This window comes from Oncorhynchus tshawytscha, unplaced genomic scaffold (genome assembly GCF_018296145.1).
Source record: "Oncorhynchus tshawytscha isolate Ot180627B unplaced genomic scaffold, Otsh_v2.0 Un_contig_11403_pilon_pilon, whole genome shotgun sequence".
Taxonomy (NCBI): Eukaryota; Metazoa; Chordata; class Actinopteri; order Salmoniformes; family Salmonidae; genus Oncorhynchus; species Oncorhynchus tshawytscha.
The window spans coordinates 65,880-85,283 of NW_024608886.1; the positions used below are offsets into that span (position 1 = coordinate 65,880).

Sequence of the window (19,404 nt, forward strand, 5' to 3'; positions counted from 1 at the left end):
CTCTTACGTTGGCATATAATTGGTCATCAATGTTTGTGTTCTTTATTGCATCAGGCTCATCGTCTTCAAATCCATCTGCGTTTTCATAGACTCCCTCTGGCATCTTAACACACTTGTGCTCAAATACAGCAACTTCTACTCCTTACTTCAACTCTAATATACGTCTGTAGCTGTGTCTTCTCCCTGCACTGTCCTGCGTATGTGTAACTTTAGGTAGTGAAACTCTTTATCAGTCAACCAAAGTGTGAAATTAACACAACACTGGCCACCATGTGACTTGCACCAGCATTAGTGACTCCCGCCAGTCTTCGTTTGATAATATACTACATGATATGACTCCCACCAGACTTAGTTTGATAATATAATACATGATATGACTCCCACCAGCCTTAGTGTGATAATATACTACATGATATGACTCCCACCAGCCTTAGTGTGATAATATACTGCATGATATGACTCCCACCAGCCTTAGTGTGATAATATACTGCATGATATGACTCCCACCAGCCTTAGTGTGATAATATACTGCATGATATGACTCCCACCAGTCTTAGTGTGATAATATAATACATGATATGACTCCCACCAGTCTTAGTGTGATAATATACTACATGATATGACTCCCACCAGTCTTAGTGTGATAATATAATACATGATATGACTCCCACCAGCCTTAGTGTGATAATATAATACATAATATGACTCCCACCAGTCTTAGTGTGATAATATACTGCATGATATGACTCCCACCAGCCTTAGTTTGATAATATAATACATGATATGACTCCCACCAGCCTTAGTTTGATAATATAATACATAATATGACTCCCACCAGTCTTAGTGTGATAATATACTACATGATATGACTCCCACCAGTCTTAGTGTGATAATATAATACATGATATGACTCCCACCAGCCTTAGTGTGATAATATACTACATGATATGACTCCCACCAGTCTTAGTTTGATAATATAATACATGATATGACTCCCACCAGTCTTAGTTTGATAATATAATACATGATATGACTCCCACCAACCTTAGTGTGATAATATACTACATGATATGACTCCCACCAGTCTTAGTGTGATAATATACTACATGATATGACTCCCACCAGCCTTAGTTTGATAATATAATACATGATATGACTCCCACCAGTCTTAGTGTGATAATATACTACATGATATGACTCCCACCAGTCTTAGTGTGATAATATACTACATGATATGACTCCCACCAGTCTTAGTGTGATAATATACTACATGATATGACTCCCACCAGTCTTAGTGTGATAATATACTACATGATATGACTCCCACCAGTCTTAGTGTGATAATATACTACATGATATGACTCCCACCAGCCTTAGTGTGATAATATACTACATGATATGACTCCCACCAGTCTTAGTGTGATAATATACTACATGATATGACTCCCACCAGTCTTAGTGTGATAATATAATGCATGATATGACTCCCACCAGTCTTAGTGTGATAATATAATACATGATATGACTCCCACCAGTCTTAGTGTGATAATATACTACATGATATGACTCCCACCAGTCTTAGTGTGATAATATACTACATGATATGACTCCCACCAGTCTTAGTTTGATAATATAATACATGATATGACTCCCACCAGTCTTAGTGTGATAATATACTACATGATATGACTCCCACCAGTCTTAGTGTGATAATATACTACATGATATGACTTCCACCAGCCTTAGTGTGATAATATAATACATGATATGACTCCCACCAGTCTTAGTGTGATAATATACTACATGATATGACTCCCACCAGTCTTAGTGTGATAATATAATACATGATATGACTCTATATATATATGATGTATGTGTGACTCCATATATGATGTACGTGTGAATTCACAGGGTCACAATTCTGGATCTGCTAAAATTAATTGGGATCCTGTTATTTGACATATACACTACATATATCCTGGCTGGTTATACAGCACCCCCAGCCTTCAAATGGTGGTGTAGGGGGAAGTTGTCCCTAGACGCTGATCTTAGGTCGGTTTTGAATTTCCACCACAAATGGTTATGGTTAAGATTGGGTGAGATAAAACTGATCCTAGATCTGAACCTAGGGGAAACTTCCCTCCGTGGTATGACCGGCCACCAATGGCCATCTACAGTAGGGGTCTTTTTTTAATCTATGCTGACTGTGAAGAGTTACGAAGAATGAAAAAGCAGAAGTTCTGACAATATCTCTGTAGTTTCAGTTTGGCAGATTTAATAGAATATAGAAAGAAGAATAAAAACCCTTCACATTTATTGCGACAAAAAGTTCATATTTCCACCCTGTCTTTTAGTACAACATAACATAAACATACTGGTTACATCTTGGTGACAGAGACCTGGGTGGATGTAGTACTAACTACAGGTACAGCTGTAGAGTTGGTGACAGAGACCTGGGTGGATGTAGTACTAACTACAGGTACAGCTGTAGAGTTGGTGACAGAGACCTGGGTGGATGTAGTACTAACTACAGGTACAGCTGTAGTGTTGGTGATAGAGACCTTGGTGGATGTAGTACTAACTACAGGTACAGCTATAGTGTTGGTGACAGAGACCTGGGTGGATGTAGTACTAACTACAGGTACAGCTATAGTGTTGGTGACAGAGACCTGGGTGGATGTAGTACCAACTACAGGTACAGCTGTAGTGTTGGTGACAGAGACCTGGGTGGATGTAGTACTAACTACATTTACAGCTGTAGTGTTGGTGACAGAGACCTGGGTGGATGTAGTACTAACTACAGGTACAGCTGTAGTGTTGGTGACAGAGACCTGGGTGGATGTAGTACCAACTACAGGTACAGCTGTAGTGTTGGTGACAGAGACCTGGGTGGATGTAGTACCAACTACAGGTACAGCTGTAGTGTTGGTGACAGAGACCTGGGTGCATGTAGTACTAACTACATTTACAGCTGTAGTGTTGGTGACAGAGACCTGGGTGGATGTAGTACTAACTACAGGTACAGCTGTAGTGTTGGTGATAGAGACCTGGGTGGATGTAGTACTAACTACAGGTACAACTGTAGTGTTGGTGACAGTTACCTGGGTGGATGTAGTACTAACTACAGGTACAGCTCTAGTGTTGGTGACAGAGACCTGGGTGGATGTAGTACTAACTACAGGTACAGCTGTAGTGTTGGTGATAGGGACCTGGGTGGATGTAGTACTAACTACAGGTACAACTGTAGTGTTGGTGACAGTTACCTGGGTGGATGTAGTACTAACTACAGGTACAGCTCTAGTGTTGGTGACAGAGACCTGGGTGGATGTAGTACTAACTACAGGTACAGCTCTAGTGTTGGTGACAGAGACCTGGGTGGATGTAGTACTAACTACAGGTACAGCTGTAGTGTTGGTGACAGAGACCTGGGTGGGTGTAGTACTAACTACAGGTACAGCTGTAGTGTTGGTGACAGAGACCTGGGTGGATGTAGTACTAACTACAGGTAAAGCTGTAGTGTTGGTGACAGAGACCTGAGTGCATGTAATACTAACTACAGGTACAGCTTCACCACGCTGTCTGTGTGGGTGGACCATTTCAGTTTGTCCATGATGTGAAGCCGAGGAACTTTAAACTTTCAACCCACTCCACTACTGTCCCGTCGATGTGGATAGGGGGCTGCTCCCTCTGCTGTTTCCTGAAGTCCACGATCATCTCCATTGTTTTGTGGATATTGAGTGTGAGGTTATTTTCCTGACACCACACTCCGAGGGCCCTCACCCCCTCCCTGTAGGCCGTCTCGTTGTTGTTGTTACTGGATGGCAGGAAGCTTGGCCCCGGTAATGTACTTGGCCTTTTGCACTACACTCTGTAGTGCCTTGCGGTCGGAGGCAGAGCAGTTGCCATTCCATGCAGTGATGCAACCCGTCAGGATGCTCGCGATGGTGCAGCTGTAAAACCTTTGAGGATCTGAGGACCCATGCCAAATCTTTTCAGTCTCCTGAGGGGGAATAGGTTTTGTCATGCCCTCTTCGTGACTGTCTTGTTGTGCTTGTACCAAGTTAGTTTGTTGGTGATGTGGACCCCAAGGAACTTGAAGCTCTCAGCCTGCTCCACTACAGCCCCGTCGGTGAGAATGGGGGCGTGCTCGGTCCTTCTAATAAGAACTGGAGTCTGCGTCCAGTGTGTCTGTGTTGTTATCAAGGTAATCAGGTGTATATCCAGGATGCATCTGGTTTACTCAGCCCAACATCACATGCACACTAGCACTCAGTTCACACAGGGAGCAGCGTGAGCAGCGATGTCGTCATTATGTCTCTCTCTTCAGTCAGGGTGTTGTAACCGGTCTGTATCTTGTCTCTCTCTTCAGTTAGGTTGTTATAACTGGTCTGTATCTTGTCTCTCTCTTCAGTTAGGTTGTTATAACTGGTCTGTATCTGGTCTCTCTCTTCAGTCAGGTTGTTGTAACTGGTCTGTATCTGGTCTCTCTCTTCAGTCAGGTTGTTGTAACTGGTCTGTATCTGGTCTCTCTCTTCAGTCAGGTTGTTGTAACTGGTCTGTATCTGGTCTCTCTCTTCAGTCAGGTTGTTGTAACTGGTCTGTATCTGGTCTCTCTCTTCAGTCAGGGTGTTGTAACTGGTCTGTAGATGGCCTTTCTGCAGACATGTCGTGGTGCTGATCTCACTGTTCCTCCAGGATGTCTGTACTGATGTAGATATCCACAATCCTTTCCTCCATCTCAACTCTGTCAAACCTTATTATTCATATCTGGCTTGGTATAGATGGACTCACACATTTTAAACATGTTTTCTGACTATGGATACAGTGCCTTAAAGCAGGGTTTTCCAAACCCTTCTTGGTGAACTTAATGTGTTTTGCCCTACACTGCACAGCTGATTCAAATAACCAACTCATCATCTAGCTTTGATGATTTAAATCAGCTGTGTAGGGCTGGGATAAAAAACTAAACGTTCACCCAGAGGAGGCCCTCAGTACAGAGTGTCTGAGTCTGAAGATGACTGCTTTTAAACCTGTTGTAGGTGGGGATTTGTGGAACAGAAACATGTCATAGCAGTAACAGCTGGTTACAGTAACATGTCCTGGCTGGTAACATGTCCTGGCTGGTTATACAGTAACATGTCCTGGCTGGTTATACAAGTAACATGTCCTGGCTGGTTATACAGTAACATGTCCTGGCTGGTTATACAGTAACATGTCCTGGCTGGTTATACAGTAACATGTCCTGGCTGGTTATACAGTAACATGTCCTGGCTGGTTTACAGTAACATGTCCTGGCTGGTTGTACAGTAGCATGAGCTGGCTGGTTATACAGTAACATGTCCTGGGCTGGTTATACAGTAACATGTCCTGGCTGGTTATACAGTAACATGTCCTGGCTGGTTATACAGTAACATGTCCTGGCTGGTTATACAGTAACATGTCCTGGCTGGTTATACAGTAACATGTCCTGGCTGGTTATACAGTAACATGTCCTGGCTGGTTATACAGTAACATGTCCTGGCTGGTTATACAGTAACATGTCCTGGCTGGTTATACAGTAACATGTCCTGGCTGGTTATACAGTAACATGTCCTGGCTGGTTATACAGTAACATGTCCTGGCTGGTTATACAGTAACATGTCCTGGCTGGTTATACAGTAACATGTCCTGGCTGGTTATACAGTAACATGTCCTGGCTGGTTGTACAGTAGCATGAGCTGGCTGGTTATACAGTAACATGTCCAATGTCCTGGCTGGTTATACAGTAACATGTCCTGGCTGGTTATACCAGTAACATGTCCTGGCTGGTTATACAGTAACATGTCCTGGCTGGTTATACAGTAACATGTCCTGGCTGGTTATACAGTAACATGTCCTGGCTGGTTATACAGTAACATGTCCTGGCTGGTTATACAGTAACATGTCCTGGCTGGTTATACAGTAACATGTCCTGGCTGGTTATACAGTAACATGTCCTGGCTGGTTATACCATAACATGTCCTGGCTGGTTATACAGTAACATGTCCTGGCTGGTTATACAGTAACATGTCCTGGCTGGTTATACAGTAACATGTCCTGGCTGGTTATACAGTAACATGTCCTGGCTGGTTATACAGTAACATGTCCTGGCTGGTTATACAGTAACATGTCCTGGCTGGTTACAGTAACATGTCCTGGCAGTAACATGTCCTGGCTGGTTATACAGTAACATGTCCTGGCTGGTTATACAGTAACATGTCCTGGCTGGTTATACAGTAACATGTCCTGGCTGGTTATACAGTAACATGTCCTGGCTGGTTATACAGTAACATGTCCTGGCTGGTTTATAACACAGTAACATGTCCTGGCTGGTTATACAGTAACATGTCCTGGCTGGTTATACAGTAACATGTCCTGGCTGGTTATACAGTAACATGTCCTGGCTGGTTATCCTGGCTGGTTAACATGTCCTGGCTGGTTATACAGTATGTAACCTGGCTGGTTATACAGTAACATGTCCTGGCTGGTTATACAGTAACATGTCCTGGCTGGTTATACAGTAACATGTCCTGGCTGGTTATACAGTAACATGTCCTGGCTGGTTATACAGTAACATGTCCTGGCTGGTTATACAGTAACATGTCCCTGGCTGGTTATACAGTAACATGTCCTGGCTGGTTATACAGTAACATGTCCTGGCTGGTTATACAGTAACATGTCCTGGCTGGTTATACAGTAACAGCTGGTTATACAGTAACATGTCCTGGCTGGTTAGTAACATGTCCTGGCTGGTTATACAGTAACATGTCCTGGCTGGTTATACAGTAACATGTCCTGGCTGGTACAGTAACATGTCCTGGCTGGTTATACAGTAACATGTCCTGGCTGGTTATACAGTAACATGGCTGGTTATACAGTAACATGTCCTGGCTGGTAACATGTCCTGGCTGGTTATATAACACAGTAACATGTCCTGGCTGGTTATACAGTAACATGTCCTGGCTGGTTATACAGTAACATGTCCTGGCTGGTTATACAGTAACATGTCCTGGCTGGTTATACATAACATGTCCTGGCTGGTTATACAGTAACATGTCCTGGCTGGTTATACAGTAACATGTCCTGGCTGGTTATACAGTAACATGCCCTGGCTGGTTATACAGTAACATGTCCTGGCTGGTTATACAGTTAACATGCCCTGGCTGGCTGGTTATACAGTAACAACATGTAACCTGGCTGGTTAACATGTCCTGGCAGTAACATGTCCTGGCTGGTTATACAGTAACATGTCCTGGCTGGTTAGGCAGTAACATGTCCTGGCTGGTTATACAGTAACATGTCCTGGCTGGTTATACAGTAACATGTCCTGGCTGGTTATACAGTAACATGTCCTGGCTGGTTATACAGTAACATGTCCTGGCTGGTTATACAGTAACATGTCCTGGCTGGTTATACAGTAACATGTCCTGGCTGGTTATACAGTAACATGTCCTGGCTGGTTATACAGTAACATGTCCTGGCTGGTTATACAGTAACATGTCCTGGCTGGTTATACAGTAACATGTCCTGGCTGGTTATACAGTAACATGTCCTGGCTGGTTATACAGTAACATGTCCATGTCCTGGCTGGTCCTGGCTGGTTATACAGTAACATGTCCTGGCTGGTTATACAGTAACATGTCCTGGTTGGTTATACAGTAACATGTCCTGGCTGGTTATACAGTAACATGTCCTGGTTAGTTATAGTTGGGACACTTTCTTCTTCTTTTCACCTTGTTATGTGATTCCTGAGTAACTTCCTGGTCTACTGGGGGAAGTTCCACTCACTTACTGTGAAGCAACACAAACATAGACAGAGACACATGCAGAAACACACACGATAACATAGCCACTATAAACACACGTACACGTGGAGTTTGTGTTGTATATATGTGGTAGTAGAGTAGGGGCCTGAGGGCACACACTTAATGTGTTGTGAAATCTGTTGTGAATGTATTGTAATGTTTTTAAAATTGTATAACTGCCTTCATTTTGCTGGAACCCGGGAAGAGTATCTGCTGCCTTGACAGGAACTAATTAATGGGGATCCATAATAAACCCCAGGAAGAGTAGCTGCTGCCTTGGCAGGAACTAATTAATGGGGATCCATTATAAACCCCAGGAAGAGTAGCTGCTGCCTTGGCAGGAACTAATTAATGGGGATCCATAATAAACTCCAGGAGGAGTAGCCGATACCTTGGCAGGAACTAATGGTGATCCATAATAAACTCCAGGAGGAGTAGCCGATACCTTGGCAGGAACTAATTAATGGGGATCCATAATAAACTCCAGGAGGAGTAGCCGATACCTTGGCAGGAACTAATGGGGATCCATAATAAATACAAATACATACACCAGACACACCCTCTTATATGATCTCTTACTTCTCTATATCACTGATTAACATATTGGATGTATACATCTTAATAATGTCTCTGGATGCTTTAAAAAATTATGAATAATCAGACCTGGGTTTAAAACTATTTGAAATCTGTCTTCTACTTTGAGTGTTTGGGACTATTCTATTGGTTCCATTAAGCCAGACAAGCTCAACCAATCACAGATAAAGTATTTGGGTTTTACAGCAGATTTCCTCTTTAATACCAATGAATACACTTAAAGCATTCATCTATTTGCATAATTGAAGGTCAAATCATAAAAAAGTGCTTCCACTGTGACTTGATATCAGTTAGCATTTTTCTGTGTGTGTGTGTGTGTGTGTGTGTGTGTGTGTGTGTGTGTGTGTGTGTGTGTGTGTGTGTGTGTGTGTGTGTGTGTGTGTGGTGTGTGTGTGTGCGTGTGTGTGCGCGCGCTCAAATACAGTAACTTCTACTTCTAACCTCAACTCTAATATGGGTCTGTACCTGTGTCTTCTCCCTGCACTGATTATGCTTTTGGGTCCCAACCCCTAATGTGTCTCTACCTGAATTAATGCTGTCATTGAATGGGCGGTATAAACCAAATATAAACTCATAATTGTGCATTCAAAATTGTATTTGAATTAACTGAATGATGAGGATGAAGATGTCACACCCTGATCTTTTCACCTGTTCTTGTGATTGTCTCCACTCCCTCCAGGTGTCGCATATTTTCCCATGTGAATTTATCCCTGTGTTTCCTGTTTCTCTGTGCCAGTGTATTTATCCCTGTGTTTCCTGTTTCTCTGTGCCAGTGTATTTATCCCTGTGTTTCCTGTTTCTCTGTGCCAGTGTATTTATCCCTGTGTTTCCTGTCTCTCTGTGCCAGTGTATTTATACCTGTGTTTCCTGTTTCTCTGTGCCAGTGTATTTATACCTGTGTTTCCTGTTTCTCTGTGCCAGTGTATTTATCCCTGTGTTTCCTGTCTCTCGGTGCCAGTGTATTTATACCTGTGTTTCCTGTTTCTCTGTGCCAGTGTATTTATACCTGTGTTTCCTGTTTCTCTGTGCCAGTGTATTTATCCCTGTGTTTCCTGTTTCTCTGTGCCAGTGTATTTATCCCTGTGTTTCCTGTCTCTCGGTGCCAGTGTATTTATCCCTGTGTTTCCTGTCTCTCGGTGCCAGTGTATTTATACCTGTGTTTCCTGTCTCTCTGTGCCAGTACGTCTTGTATGTTCAAGTCAACCAGCGTGTTTTTTCCTGTGCTCCTACTTTTATATTCTCTTCTACTAGTCCAATCCAGTTTTGACCTTTGCCTGTTTTCTGAACTCCATTCCCACCTGCCTGACCATTCTGTCTGCCCTGACCTTGAGCCTGCCTGCCATTCTGTACCTCTGGATCTCTGAACTGGTTTTGACCTTTTGCTTGTCCATGACTATTATCTTGCCTACCCCCTTTGGATTGTTAATAAATATCTTGGGCTCGAACCATCTGCCTCCTGTGTTCTGCATCTGGTTCTCCTTGTGCCCCTATTGAAGAAGGTGATTGAATTTAGAACAATAGTGTAGGAATTGCTATTTTTCTGTCCTACACGCACACCCCAAAAATACACCGAATTCTCACAGATCAGATTTGCCCTAACAACATTTTTTGCTTACCGGTAGATATAAATTTAGAATCTTCCAGTCCTCTAAATGTAATTATTGGCGGAGAGTCAGGCAGCATTGGTCGGAGAGTCATGCGGAGAGTCATGGGGTGGCAGGTATCCTAGAGGTTAGAGCGTTGGACTAGTAACCGAAAGGTTGCAAGATCAAATCGCTGAGCTGACAAGGTAAAAATCTGTTGGTCTGCCCCTGAACAAGGCAGTTAACCCACTGTTCCTAGGCTGTCATTGAAAATAAGAATTTGTTCTTAACTGACTTGCCAAGTTCAATATAATAAAAATGATGCATTGAAGAGGAATGAGATTGAGTCACAATCCATGCCAGGCACAGCTGTGAGGAACTCCATCTCCTGTACTTGATGAAAATACCTGTCTATTTGTGGAAGAATCACCCTGATGAACTCTTTAGTCATATCACAGTTTACCTACTTGTTTATGCTTTTTCCTACACCCAGCGACCTGTAAATTATATGAGAAAAAATATTCAATTTGATTTGGAATGGCAAGCCAGACAAAATGAAAAGGGCCTATAGTTTAACCCCATGTTCAAGAATGGCCTTTTTCCCTTTATTCTAATTAAAACCACACATTTTCAGTTATTTGAAAACAAAATCATCTCTAAAATATCAATATTTTTTAACCATGAACATGAGAATGAGATTGAACTCTGTAAACAGCGTTTCAACCTTTGAGAATGAGAATGATAAATGACTTTGGAATACAAAAGAAGCCATCCACACAGGATGAAATATTAGCAGGAGAATAGACTCTTCATAGCCCGGCTAATGTAGGCGTGAAAATTCCCCCATCCCGACTTTACAATAAGATCCCTAGTTTTGGTCTCAAGTAAGCATGGTGTGTGAAGAGTGTTTAAATAAAATAAGCATTGTTTGTGGGAAAAACACCAGGAATATATAGACCGAGACCTGTGAACACTTACAAAACGAGAGTCAGGGTTAGTACTTTGTATAAATAATTGGTTATCCTGACCTGGATGACATGACAAAAATCCTAAAGTCTACCAGTACTTTTGAAATGTCTCCAGTAGTGTCTGTTTTGAAATGCCCCATTCTGCTCACTTAAATGAATAGAGATCCTGGTCATGGTGTTCCAGTATGTTCTTACAGCATAATCAAAGTGAGGACTTTCAGAGATCTGCTGTATACTTATGGCCTATAGTAACCTGAATGTCACACCTTTCCAGTACTCCTCTACCTGCCCCAAACTCCACCCATTCTATGGTGCTATGTGTTCCAGGGTTAGGACTGTACCCAGCAGAGGACTTGAGAAAATGAGTCAGAGCTGAGAGGATCACCAAAACTAAAGTTTTTTTGGTTTCAATGCATTTACTTATTTTATTTTTTATATAGTCTGTTCATGTGTAGGCATACTGTGTAATACAATCGATACTTGTGTACTAAAAACATGAATGTGTTCTTGCAGAGCATACGACCATGCAGACAACCATCCGTGGAGATGGTGGACAAAGGACTGGACAACGGGCCACACCCATAAAACACATGGTTCCCATGAAAGCGGTTGGTTTTGCTACATTCTTAAAACATGTTTCATTATGCAGAATTTGTGTGTTGGAGTCACTTTTAATTCTTAATTGATCTACCATTTCTATCATAGAACACCACAATCGATGGGGACGCAGAGCAGTACCATTCTGCTCATCTGATGAAGGTGCACGTGAATCAGTATCACTCATTATTTGCAGAAACAGATACTTGTATTTTTTTTAACTAGACAAGTCATTTAAGAACAAATTCTTATTTTCAATGATGTCCTAGGAACAGTGGGTTAACTGCCTTGTTCAGGGACAGAACAACAGATTTTTACCTTGTCAGCTCAGGGACTTGATTCAACAACCTTCCGGTTACTGGCCCAACGCTCTAACCACTAGACTACATGCCGCCCCAACTGGGATGGATCCCGAGGCAAATGTGGCTGACCAGTGAACCTCCAGGTGTTCATCATTAAAACCTATTAAGGAGGCTGCGAGTTTTTGCAGCTTTTTGTTAAAAATCGCGCAAAATTTCAACGTCTGTGATCAAGACTGATGCATCCCGAAAAAAACATTAAAGACAGAGTTAATGAGTACTTGAGGTCACTGAGAAAGTCTTGACATGGCCTGCTCTCCCTTATGTAAGGAATGAAGCATCTTTGCCATGTTTACTATGTACTGTGGGCTATGTTTACTATGTACTGTGGGCTATGTTTACTATGTACTGTGGGCTATATTTACTATGTACTGTGGGCCATGTTTACTATGTACTGTGGGCTATGTTTACTATGTACTGTGGGCTATGTTTACTATGTACTGTGGGCCATGTTTACTATGTACTGTGGGCCATGTTTACTATGTACTGTGGGCTATGTTTACTATGTACTGTGGGCTATGTTTACTATGTACTGTGGGCTATGTTTACTATGTACTGTGGGCCATGTTTACTATGCACTGCGGGCTATGTTTACTATGTACTGTGGGCTATGTTTACTATGTACTGTGGGCTATGCTTACTATGTACTTTGGGCTATGTTTACTATGTACTTTGGGCTATGTTTACTATGTACTGTGGGCTATGTACCGTGGGCCATGTTTACTATGCACTGCGGGCTATGTTTACTATGTACTGTGGGCTATGTTTACTATGTACTGTGGGCTATGTTTACTATGTACTGTGGGCTATGCTTACTATGTACTTTGGGCTATGTTTACTATGTACTGTGGGCTATGTTTACCTGTCAGAATGCACAGTAGCTTATTAAACGTGTGCATTTTGAAATAGTAAAAATAAAATAATAATCAATAACATGTTTCTACCACGGTGTGTTTCTGGTTGATGGCCAATGTTAAGTACAGTCAAATGCATTTGTGAATTAAATCACTTTATTGTTTAATTAATTAAGGCTCCTTTCTCTTTTATGTGCTGGAGTTATTTTAAGAATAAAGTAGGCTAATGAAGGCAACAAATTGTTGCTTACTGAAACTCCCAATGTCATCCAATTGTTACAATAGGATTTGAAGCAAAAGCCTACCTGCATATGGTCAACTATTTCAGCACCATTTTGTGCTGCTCTGAGAAAAGCAAGACAACTTAATAAACATGTACATTTTTAAAAAGTAATTCAAAAATATATTTATATTGTACCACTGTAGATGTTGCAGGCAGTCAGAGAAACTTCAATGTATTCAATGCTTAAGTACTCTAAAACCAGATTTGCCCAACCCCTACAAATATATGATTTTATTATTATCCCTGCATTATCATTGTATAAAAGCCCATTAGATATTAATTTAGAATCCTCTAAATGTAATCAGATCTACTATTGTAATTTGTTGATCTGAATTGATCTGCAAGTATTTTCATTTTCAGTTTCCTGGAAACTCTTTGTTTCCTTTCATGTGTCCAACCAATTATTATTGGATTATTCACCATGGCAACCAGCGAAATGTATTTCTGAGTTAGGTTGGCTTGTTTTCAGAATTCACAACAAAACGCCTCCAGCTGTCCATCACCACTGTAAATATAAAGAGTGGTTATAGAGGGTGAGCGTGTAAATGTGTGTTTGTCCGAGAGAGAATCAAAACACACACAGTAACGTGTGTAAATGAGTTCCGAGAGCAGATCTGTTATCCAACGATTAGTTTCATATTAAAAACGGTTAAATGTTTCTCAAATATGCTCTCTGGTGGTCAAACTAGCTCTAACGAGCGTTAATGGCAACAATGTCTGACACTTAAATAATAAATAATAAATAATGTGCCATAGAATTCTGCGGCAGCCCGCAAGTTGTGCTGCAATATGATGCAACTTTTTAACGAAGAACCACTGGAGGAGTTGGCAAGACAGCACTAAACAGACCTGGGACTCTAGCTGGCAAGACAGCACTAAACTAGCTAGTAGGAGTTGGCAAGACAGCACTAAACAGACCTGGGACTCTAGCTAGTAGGAGTTGGCAAGACAGACAGCACTAAACAGACCTGGGACTCTAGCTAGTAGGAGTTGGCAAGACAGCACTAAACAGACCTGGGACTCTAGCTAGTAGGAGTTGGCAAGACAGCACTAAACAGACCTGGGACTCTAGCTAGTAGGAGTTGGCAAGACAGCACTAAACAGACCTGGGAGCTAAACAGACCTGGGACTCTTGCTAGTAGTTGGCAAGACAGCACTAAACAGACCTGGGACTCTAGCTAGTAGAGTTGGCAAGACAGCCTAAACAGACCTGGGACTCTAGCTAGTAGGAGTTGGCAAGACAGCACTAAACAGACCTGGGACTCTAGCTAGTAGGAGTTGGCAAGACAGCACTAAACAGACCTGGGACTCTAGCTAGTAGGAGTTGGCAAGACAGCACTAAACAGACCTGGGACTCTAGCTAGGGTTGGGTTAAGTTTAGGTAGGAAGAATTGTTTAGGGGTTGGAGTGAGATTAGAAAACTAAATTCATGCCAGCAACCTTGTGTTATGCCTTCCATTCAACACCAATTTATCACCTAGCAAGTGTATTTAACACACACTGGGCACTGTAAGCTCTGCCCACTGACCATTGAGCTTTAATTGAACCAATCACATTCATTATGTCCTTGAGACAGAGCTGCCCTCAGGGCAAGATTGAATATGGAAAACTGTCCTTAACCAATCTGGATTGTTGTTTGAGGTTTAGGCTAAATCTCTACCACCTGTTCACATTATTTTAAACCAACCCTTTGTCCATCTGCTGGTGAATAAGAGAAAAACATTTAGCATTTAAATAAACCGATGACCAAACCAAAAACAACATGGAAGCTATCAAAAAACTAGGAAGATGAAGATGAAGGCACTTAAAATGCCTTTATTGTGGTCCTACGTTTAATGAAACATACAAAAAATGGATGTAAAAAGAAACAAGAATACAATGGAGCATATTATCTACAATATTGTATGTATACTGCATAACTTTGCTCTTCAATAAAACATATTTGTTCATTGAACAATATATTTTAAAATGTTATAGATTGGGTTGCCAGATGGTGGTGTCATACATGACCGATGACATCACAATGGTCTTAAAGCCAATTTGAACAATGGGTTAATGTGGAAATGTATCAGTCTTCATTGGTTATTGACATGGCTTGTTTCTGCTGGTGCAAAAAGGTATGAAATCAGATCATTTAATCAATTAACAACTACTATAATTCTGGAGTAGTATTTTTCTCTTAAACCAAGTGGGAAGAAGAAAAGTAAAATGACATTCTGATTGACGAATACGTAAAAAGTGTACATGAAATGTACATGAAGTTCGGCTATTGCAAATGTCACTCAATGTAACCTGTCTATACTGTGTTATTTGAGGTTTAGGATAGATACCTATGATTCTCCATTTAGGCCAACCTCTTCCTACTCTTATGACCCCCTCTTCCATTGGCTGGGGATCTGGGGAAAAGTATTTAGCACACGATCACATTTTCTTGTCAACAGAAAAAATGTCAGAAGGCAAATTCAGTTGATGTGGAGCAGAAGACAAGAAAGAAGAAGGAGAGGGGCACTTCATCCCCCTCTCCAATTCCATCTGACTGTTCTGAACGGAATGGCTCCGCTACCTCTGACCCCTCACCCTCTGACCAACTCTCCTCCCTCCATCCACCTCCCTCTCCTGTTAAATGTTCCTCTCAGCCTTGCTCTCCTGCTAAACAACCCTCTGTACCCCGGTCACCTGCCAAAAACCCTTCCCCAGTGAAATCCTCTCCAGTGGTGTCCCACCCTAGTTCTCCCTCTCCTACCAACCCTCTGGACCGTCATGGAGACACCAGTCAGGAGGGCACAACAGTCAGGTAATCCAGACATAAAGTACAGTGCCATCCTAGAGTCTCTTTGGAGAGTTGGGTTTAGTGCTACCAGACCAGGGCCAGTGTTAATCAACAGTATGAGTGCTAATCTAGGATCAGGTCCTCTCTGTCCATAATAATCTGATTCATTGATCTATGATCTAAAATGCAAAACTGGTCCTAGATCAGACTCCTACTCTGAGACACTTGATAAACACAGTCCCAGAAAGTTATTTTCCTGAAACTGTAGTTTTAGCCTCTTCTGTCTACATCTAGTGGATAAAGAGAGTACTAACCTATTGGCCTGGTCTACTTGGTACACTGCATTGATTAAGACAGCAGTACTCAGCTGTGTTTATAGTACAGTACAGTATTTAAAAGAGAGACTGTGTAGAGTGATAATATCTCTGTGTTGGAGGCGTAAGACCTGTTTCTCTCCTTCCTCCAGACCTCTGTCTCTTCAGGACCACTCTAGTCCAAGGCCCCAGAGACCAGTCTCAGCCACCAGAAGCATGACTCTTCCCAGGGCCAGCTCAGCCACCAGAAGCATGACTCTTCCCAGGACCAGCTCAGCCACCAGAGGGTCAGAAGAGACCCAGGGGGCCAGAGGAGAACAGGTGGCACTGGTCAACATGGAACTTCTTGGGTAAACCACAACACACTGCAAATGCATTGAATATAAGTTCTTTATTGTTTAGAGATCAGTGTCTGATATACTATGGGGATAAGGCTTACTATCTAGCATGTCCGTTTTATTAGATATTTATAAACCCATGAATTATGTCAATCTTGGTCTAAAGGACATCCACTTCTTTGTGTTAAATATAATGTATCCCTTATCCCCTGCCATTATCATCACTTTATAGAGATATGAAGGTTATGATTAATCTCTGTGTGTACTGATGGCTGCTTCTTCTTCACAGGTTGCCTAACATTGGCAACACTTGCTTCCTTAACGCCACCCTGCAGTGCCTCCTGGTCCTGCCGTCCTTCTCAAAGGAAATCCTGCACCAGGAACAACTCTGGAGCTCCTCCCCTTCTCCAACCTGCTCAGGTAAGGGAAGGCTCAAAAGCAGACACTCACCCCACACACCCATTAATTGTGGTCATAAATTAAAGAAGGGACATCCTTTTCACGCCACTTCTACAGAAAGGGATTGTCGTAGCAGGTTATGATAGCACTTTCACTAATCCTAACCCTTTTCCTAACCTTAACCACTTCATATTTTGCTGTGTATTGTATTTATGGTTTATTTTCCAGTTTCTTTTTGTTTTTGGATCTTCATAACCAAGAGGAACAACAATGACACACTGATTATGATGTAGGCATTTTGTAGGCCAATTTGGAAAGTGTAGAATGACTACATGACCCATAATGCTCATTGACTGAACATTCCACCTTACCGTGGGAAATTTGGTTGTTTTTTAAAATGCTCTGGAATTGAGAGCAGTATCCAAACCAAATGTCTTAGGAGAATAAACAACACATTTTTGTTGTTTGGCTTCATTGTCCGTCCTCAAAGGTGAAATTGCATCAAATCGAATGAAAAAATTCTAATGATGGGGTGCCACTAGATAAAACATATTTGTATTTACTCATCTGCCTCTTCAGGCGTAAACCAGTAGGTTGACACCATCCAGTCAGCTGCTAACTTACTCTCTGTCTCCCTACAGGTGTCTGTTTGATGTGCACCGTTCGGGTCTACCTGACAGTGTGGCAAACCAGGCCTCAAAAGCAGACCTCATGTGGAAGGTCAAGTACTCCTTGTCGGGATACGATTTGAAGTATCTGGGGGACACACAACAGGTAACTGAGGCACTACTCTCTTGTGTACGAGTGCTCTTCTTGCAAGGGTTCATTTTCTCTTTTTAATTTGCTTTTATCTTGGTGTGTTTCTTTCTCTTCCTCATCATAGGATGCACATGAGTTACTTGTCAATATGCTGTGCCAGCTGAAGGAGGAGGGCATGATTCTGAAGACACTCGGGATGAACTTTACCTGCCCTGTTTCCCAGCTGGAGTTCCAACTTGTGTCGGTGCGCACATGTACCAGGTAAGAGCTCCCATTGGTTGTAATGTATCTACTGAGAACATGATCTTTCTATATATATATATATATACAGTATATATTAATATTACAGAACACATGGCATAACAGAAACATTGTAGAGACCTAAAACAGAAACAGACTTGATGCATTTTTCTTCTCTTTGTCCTGCTTCTGAAGCTGTGGGTGCAAGTCGTCTACCAGAGAGGACTACAACCACCTCTCATTGGACTTCAGCCCTGAGCGCACCTTGCTGAGCAGCCTAGCACTCACTTTCAAAGTCAGCACTTAGGGCTCAGCCCTGCATGTAGAGACTAACACCCAGGGCAAGCTGCCCACTGCCTCAGAATACGCTATCTTATTATTGTAGTGGTATCATTCATTATGTAATGCTTTTGTTTCTAACCAGAGTGAAAGGTTGAATTCACATGTGAGGGCTGTAAAGGCCTCCACGCCTCAAAGGTGGAGCAGTTCCACTCACTGCCTCTGTGAGTTGTCCCTTTATAACCTCTCATAGTACTAGCAGTGTTTAATGTCCTGAGTCTTTAGGAGTAGTTACCTTCCTGAGCAGGTTGTAGGACTTAGAGGTGAGCACCACCAAACAAATTTCACTCATCTGTTACTTTGTTGACTGGTTTCATTGTCTGTCTGTTCATCTCTCTTCCTCTCTGTTTCTGGGCAGTGTGCTGGTTCTGCATCTGAAGAGGTTTGGAGGACCTGGGGGTTGGAGAAGCTGGAGGCTCCTATTTTGTTTCCTTCGGAGCTGAGGCTCTCCACCCTCTGTGGGGACATGGTGCCACACCTGCACAGTGCCAGCCCACAGGCCCTCACCAACCAGGCCCCCAGCATCCAGGGGTCCATCCCCCAGACCCTCGCCAGCCAAGTCTCCAGCCCACCTGGAGAGGCCAAAGACAGCGCCCTCTGCTGTTCAGGTAGGCTCATGGCACCATAACACTATTCTTGCTCCAACACCACACAAACCACCCACTCCCAAAACGGTCCTGCTGACAGAGAAGCTGGAAGCTGCAATTTAAAATGTTTCTCAGATATCTTTAGTGATGTATGGGAGCTGTTTTAGACCAGAGCAATTCAGACAAGTGACCACATTTTCACAGCTCTTGATATGTATATTTGACCCCTCAGATTCAAATGAGCAGGAACCAGGGGAAAGTGTTGCTGACTGCCTCAGTGGTGAGAGAGAGAGAGAGAGTGAAACCAGTGAAAAATAATTTATGACAGAAAACTGAGATAGTTATGAGGAGTACACGATGTAGTAGACCTGTAGTAGACTAGTACTGTAGTAGACTGTAGACAGTGTGGTGGACTGTAGAGGAAATGAGAATCCTATGATCACATGTGTTTTCTTACAGAAGCAGAAGCCAGTACAGTCAGTGAATGGTTACTACCAGCTGACTGGTGTAGTCTCTCATTTGGGAGGCTCCGCAAACTCCGGTAATTAAATACCATCAAACACACACATGCAGATGCACAATACATATGACATCAGC

General features: G+C 42.3%; 1 protein-coding gene across 1 annotated transcript; it reads left to right on the plus strand.

Annotated features, from left to right (window-relative positions):
• Nucleotides 1–15,151: 15,151 nt before the first annotated feature.
• Nucleotides 15,152–18,614, plus strand: LOC121843928 (ubiquitin carboxyl-terminal hydrolase 37-like). The gene is made up of 8 exons (XM_042313812.1): nt 15,152–15,178; nt 15,503–15,855; nt 16,298–16,495; nt 16,773–16,903; nt 17,111–17,171; nt 17,524–17,656; nt 17,766–17,902; nt 18,077–18,614. Exons 1-8 carry the CDS (start codon nt 15,152–15,154, stop codon nt 18,186–18,188), a joined length of 1,152 nt encoding a protein of 383 aa, XP_042169746.1. The 3' UTR covers nt 18,189–18,614.
• Nucleotides 18,615–19,404: the final 790 nt, after the last annotated feature.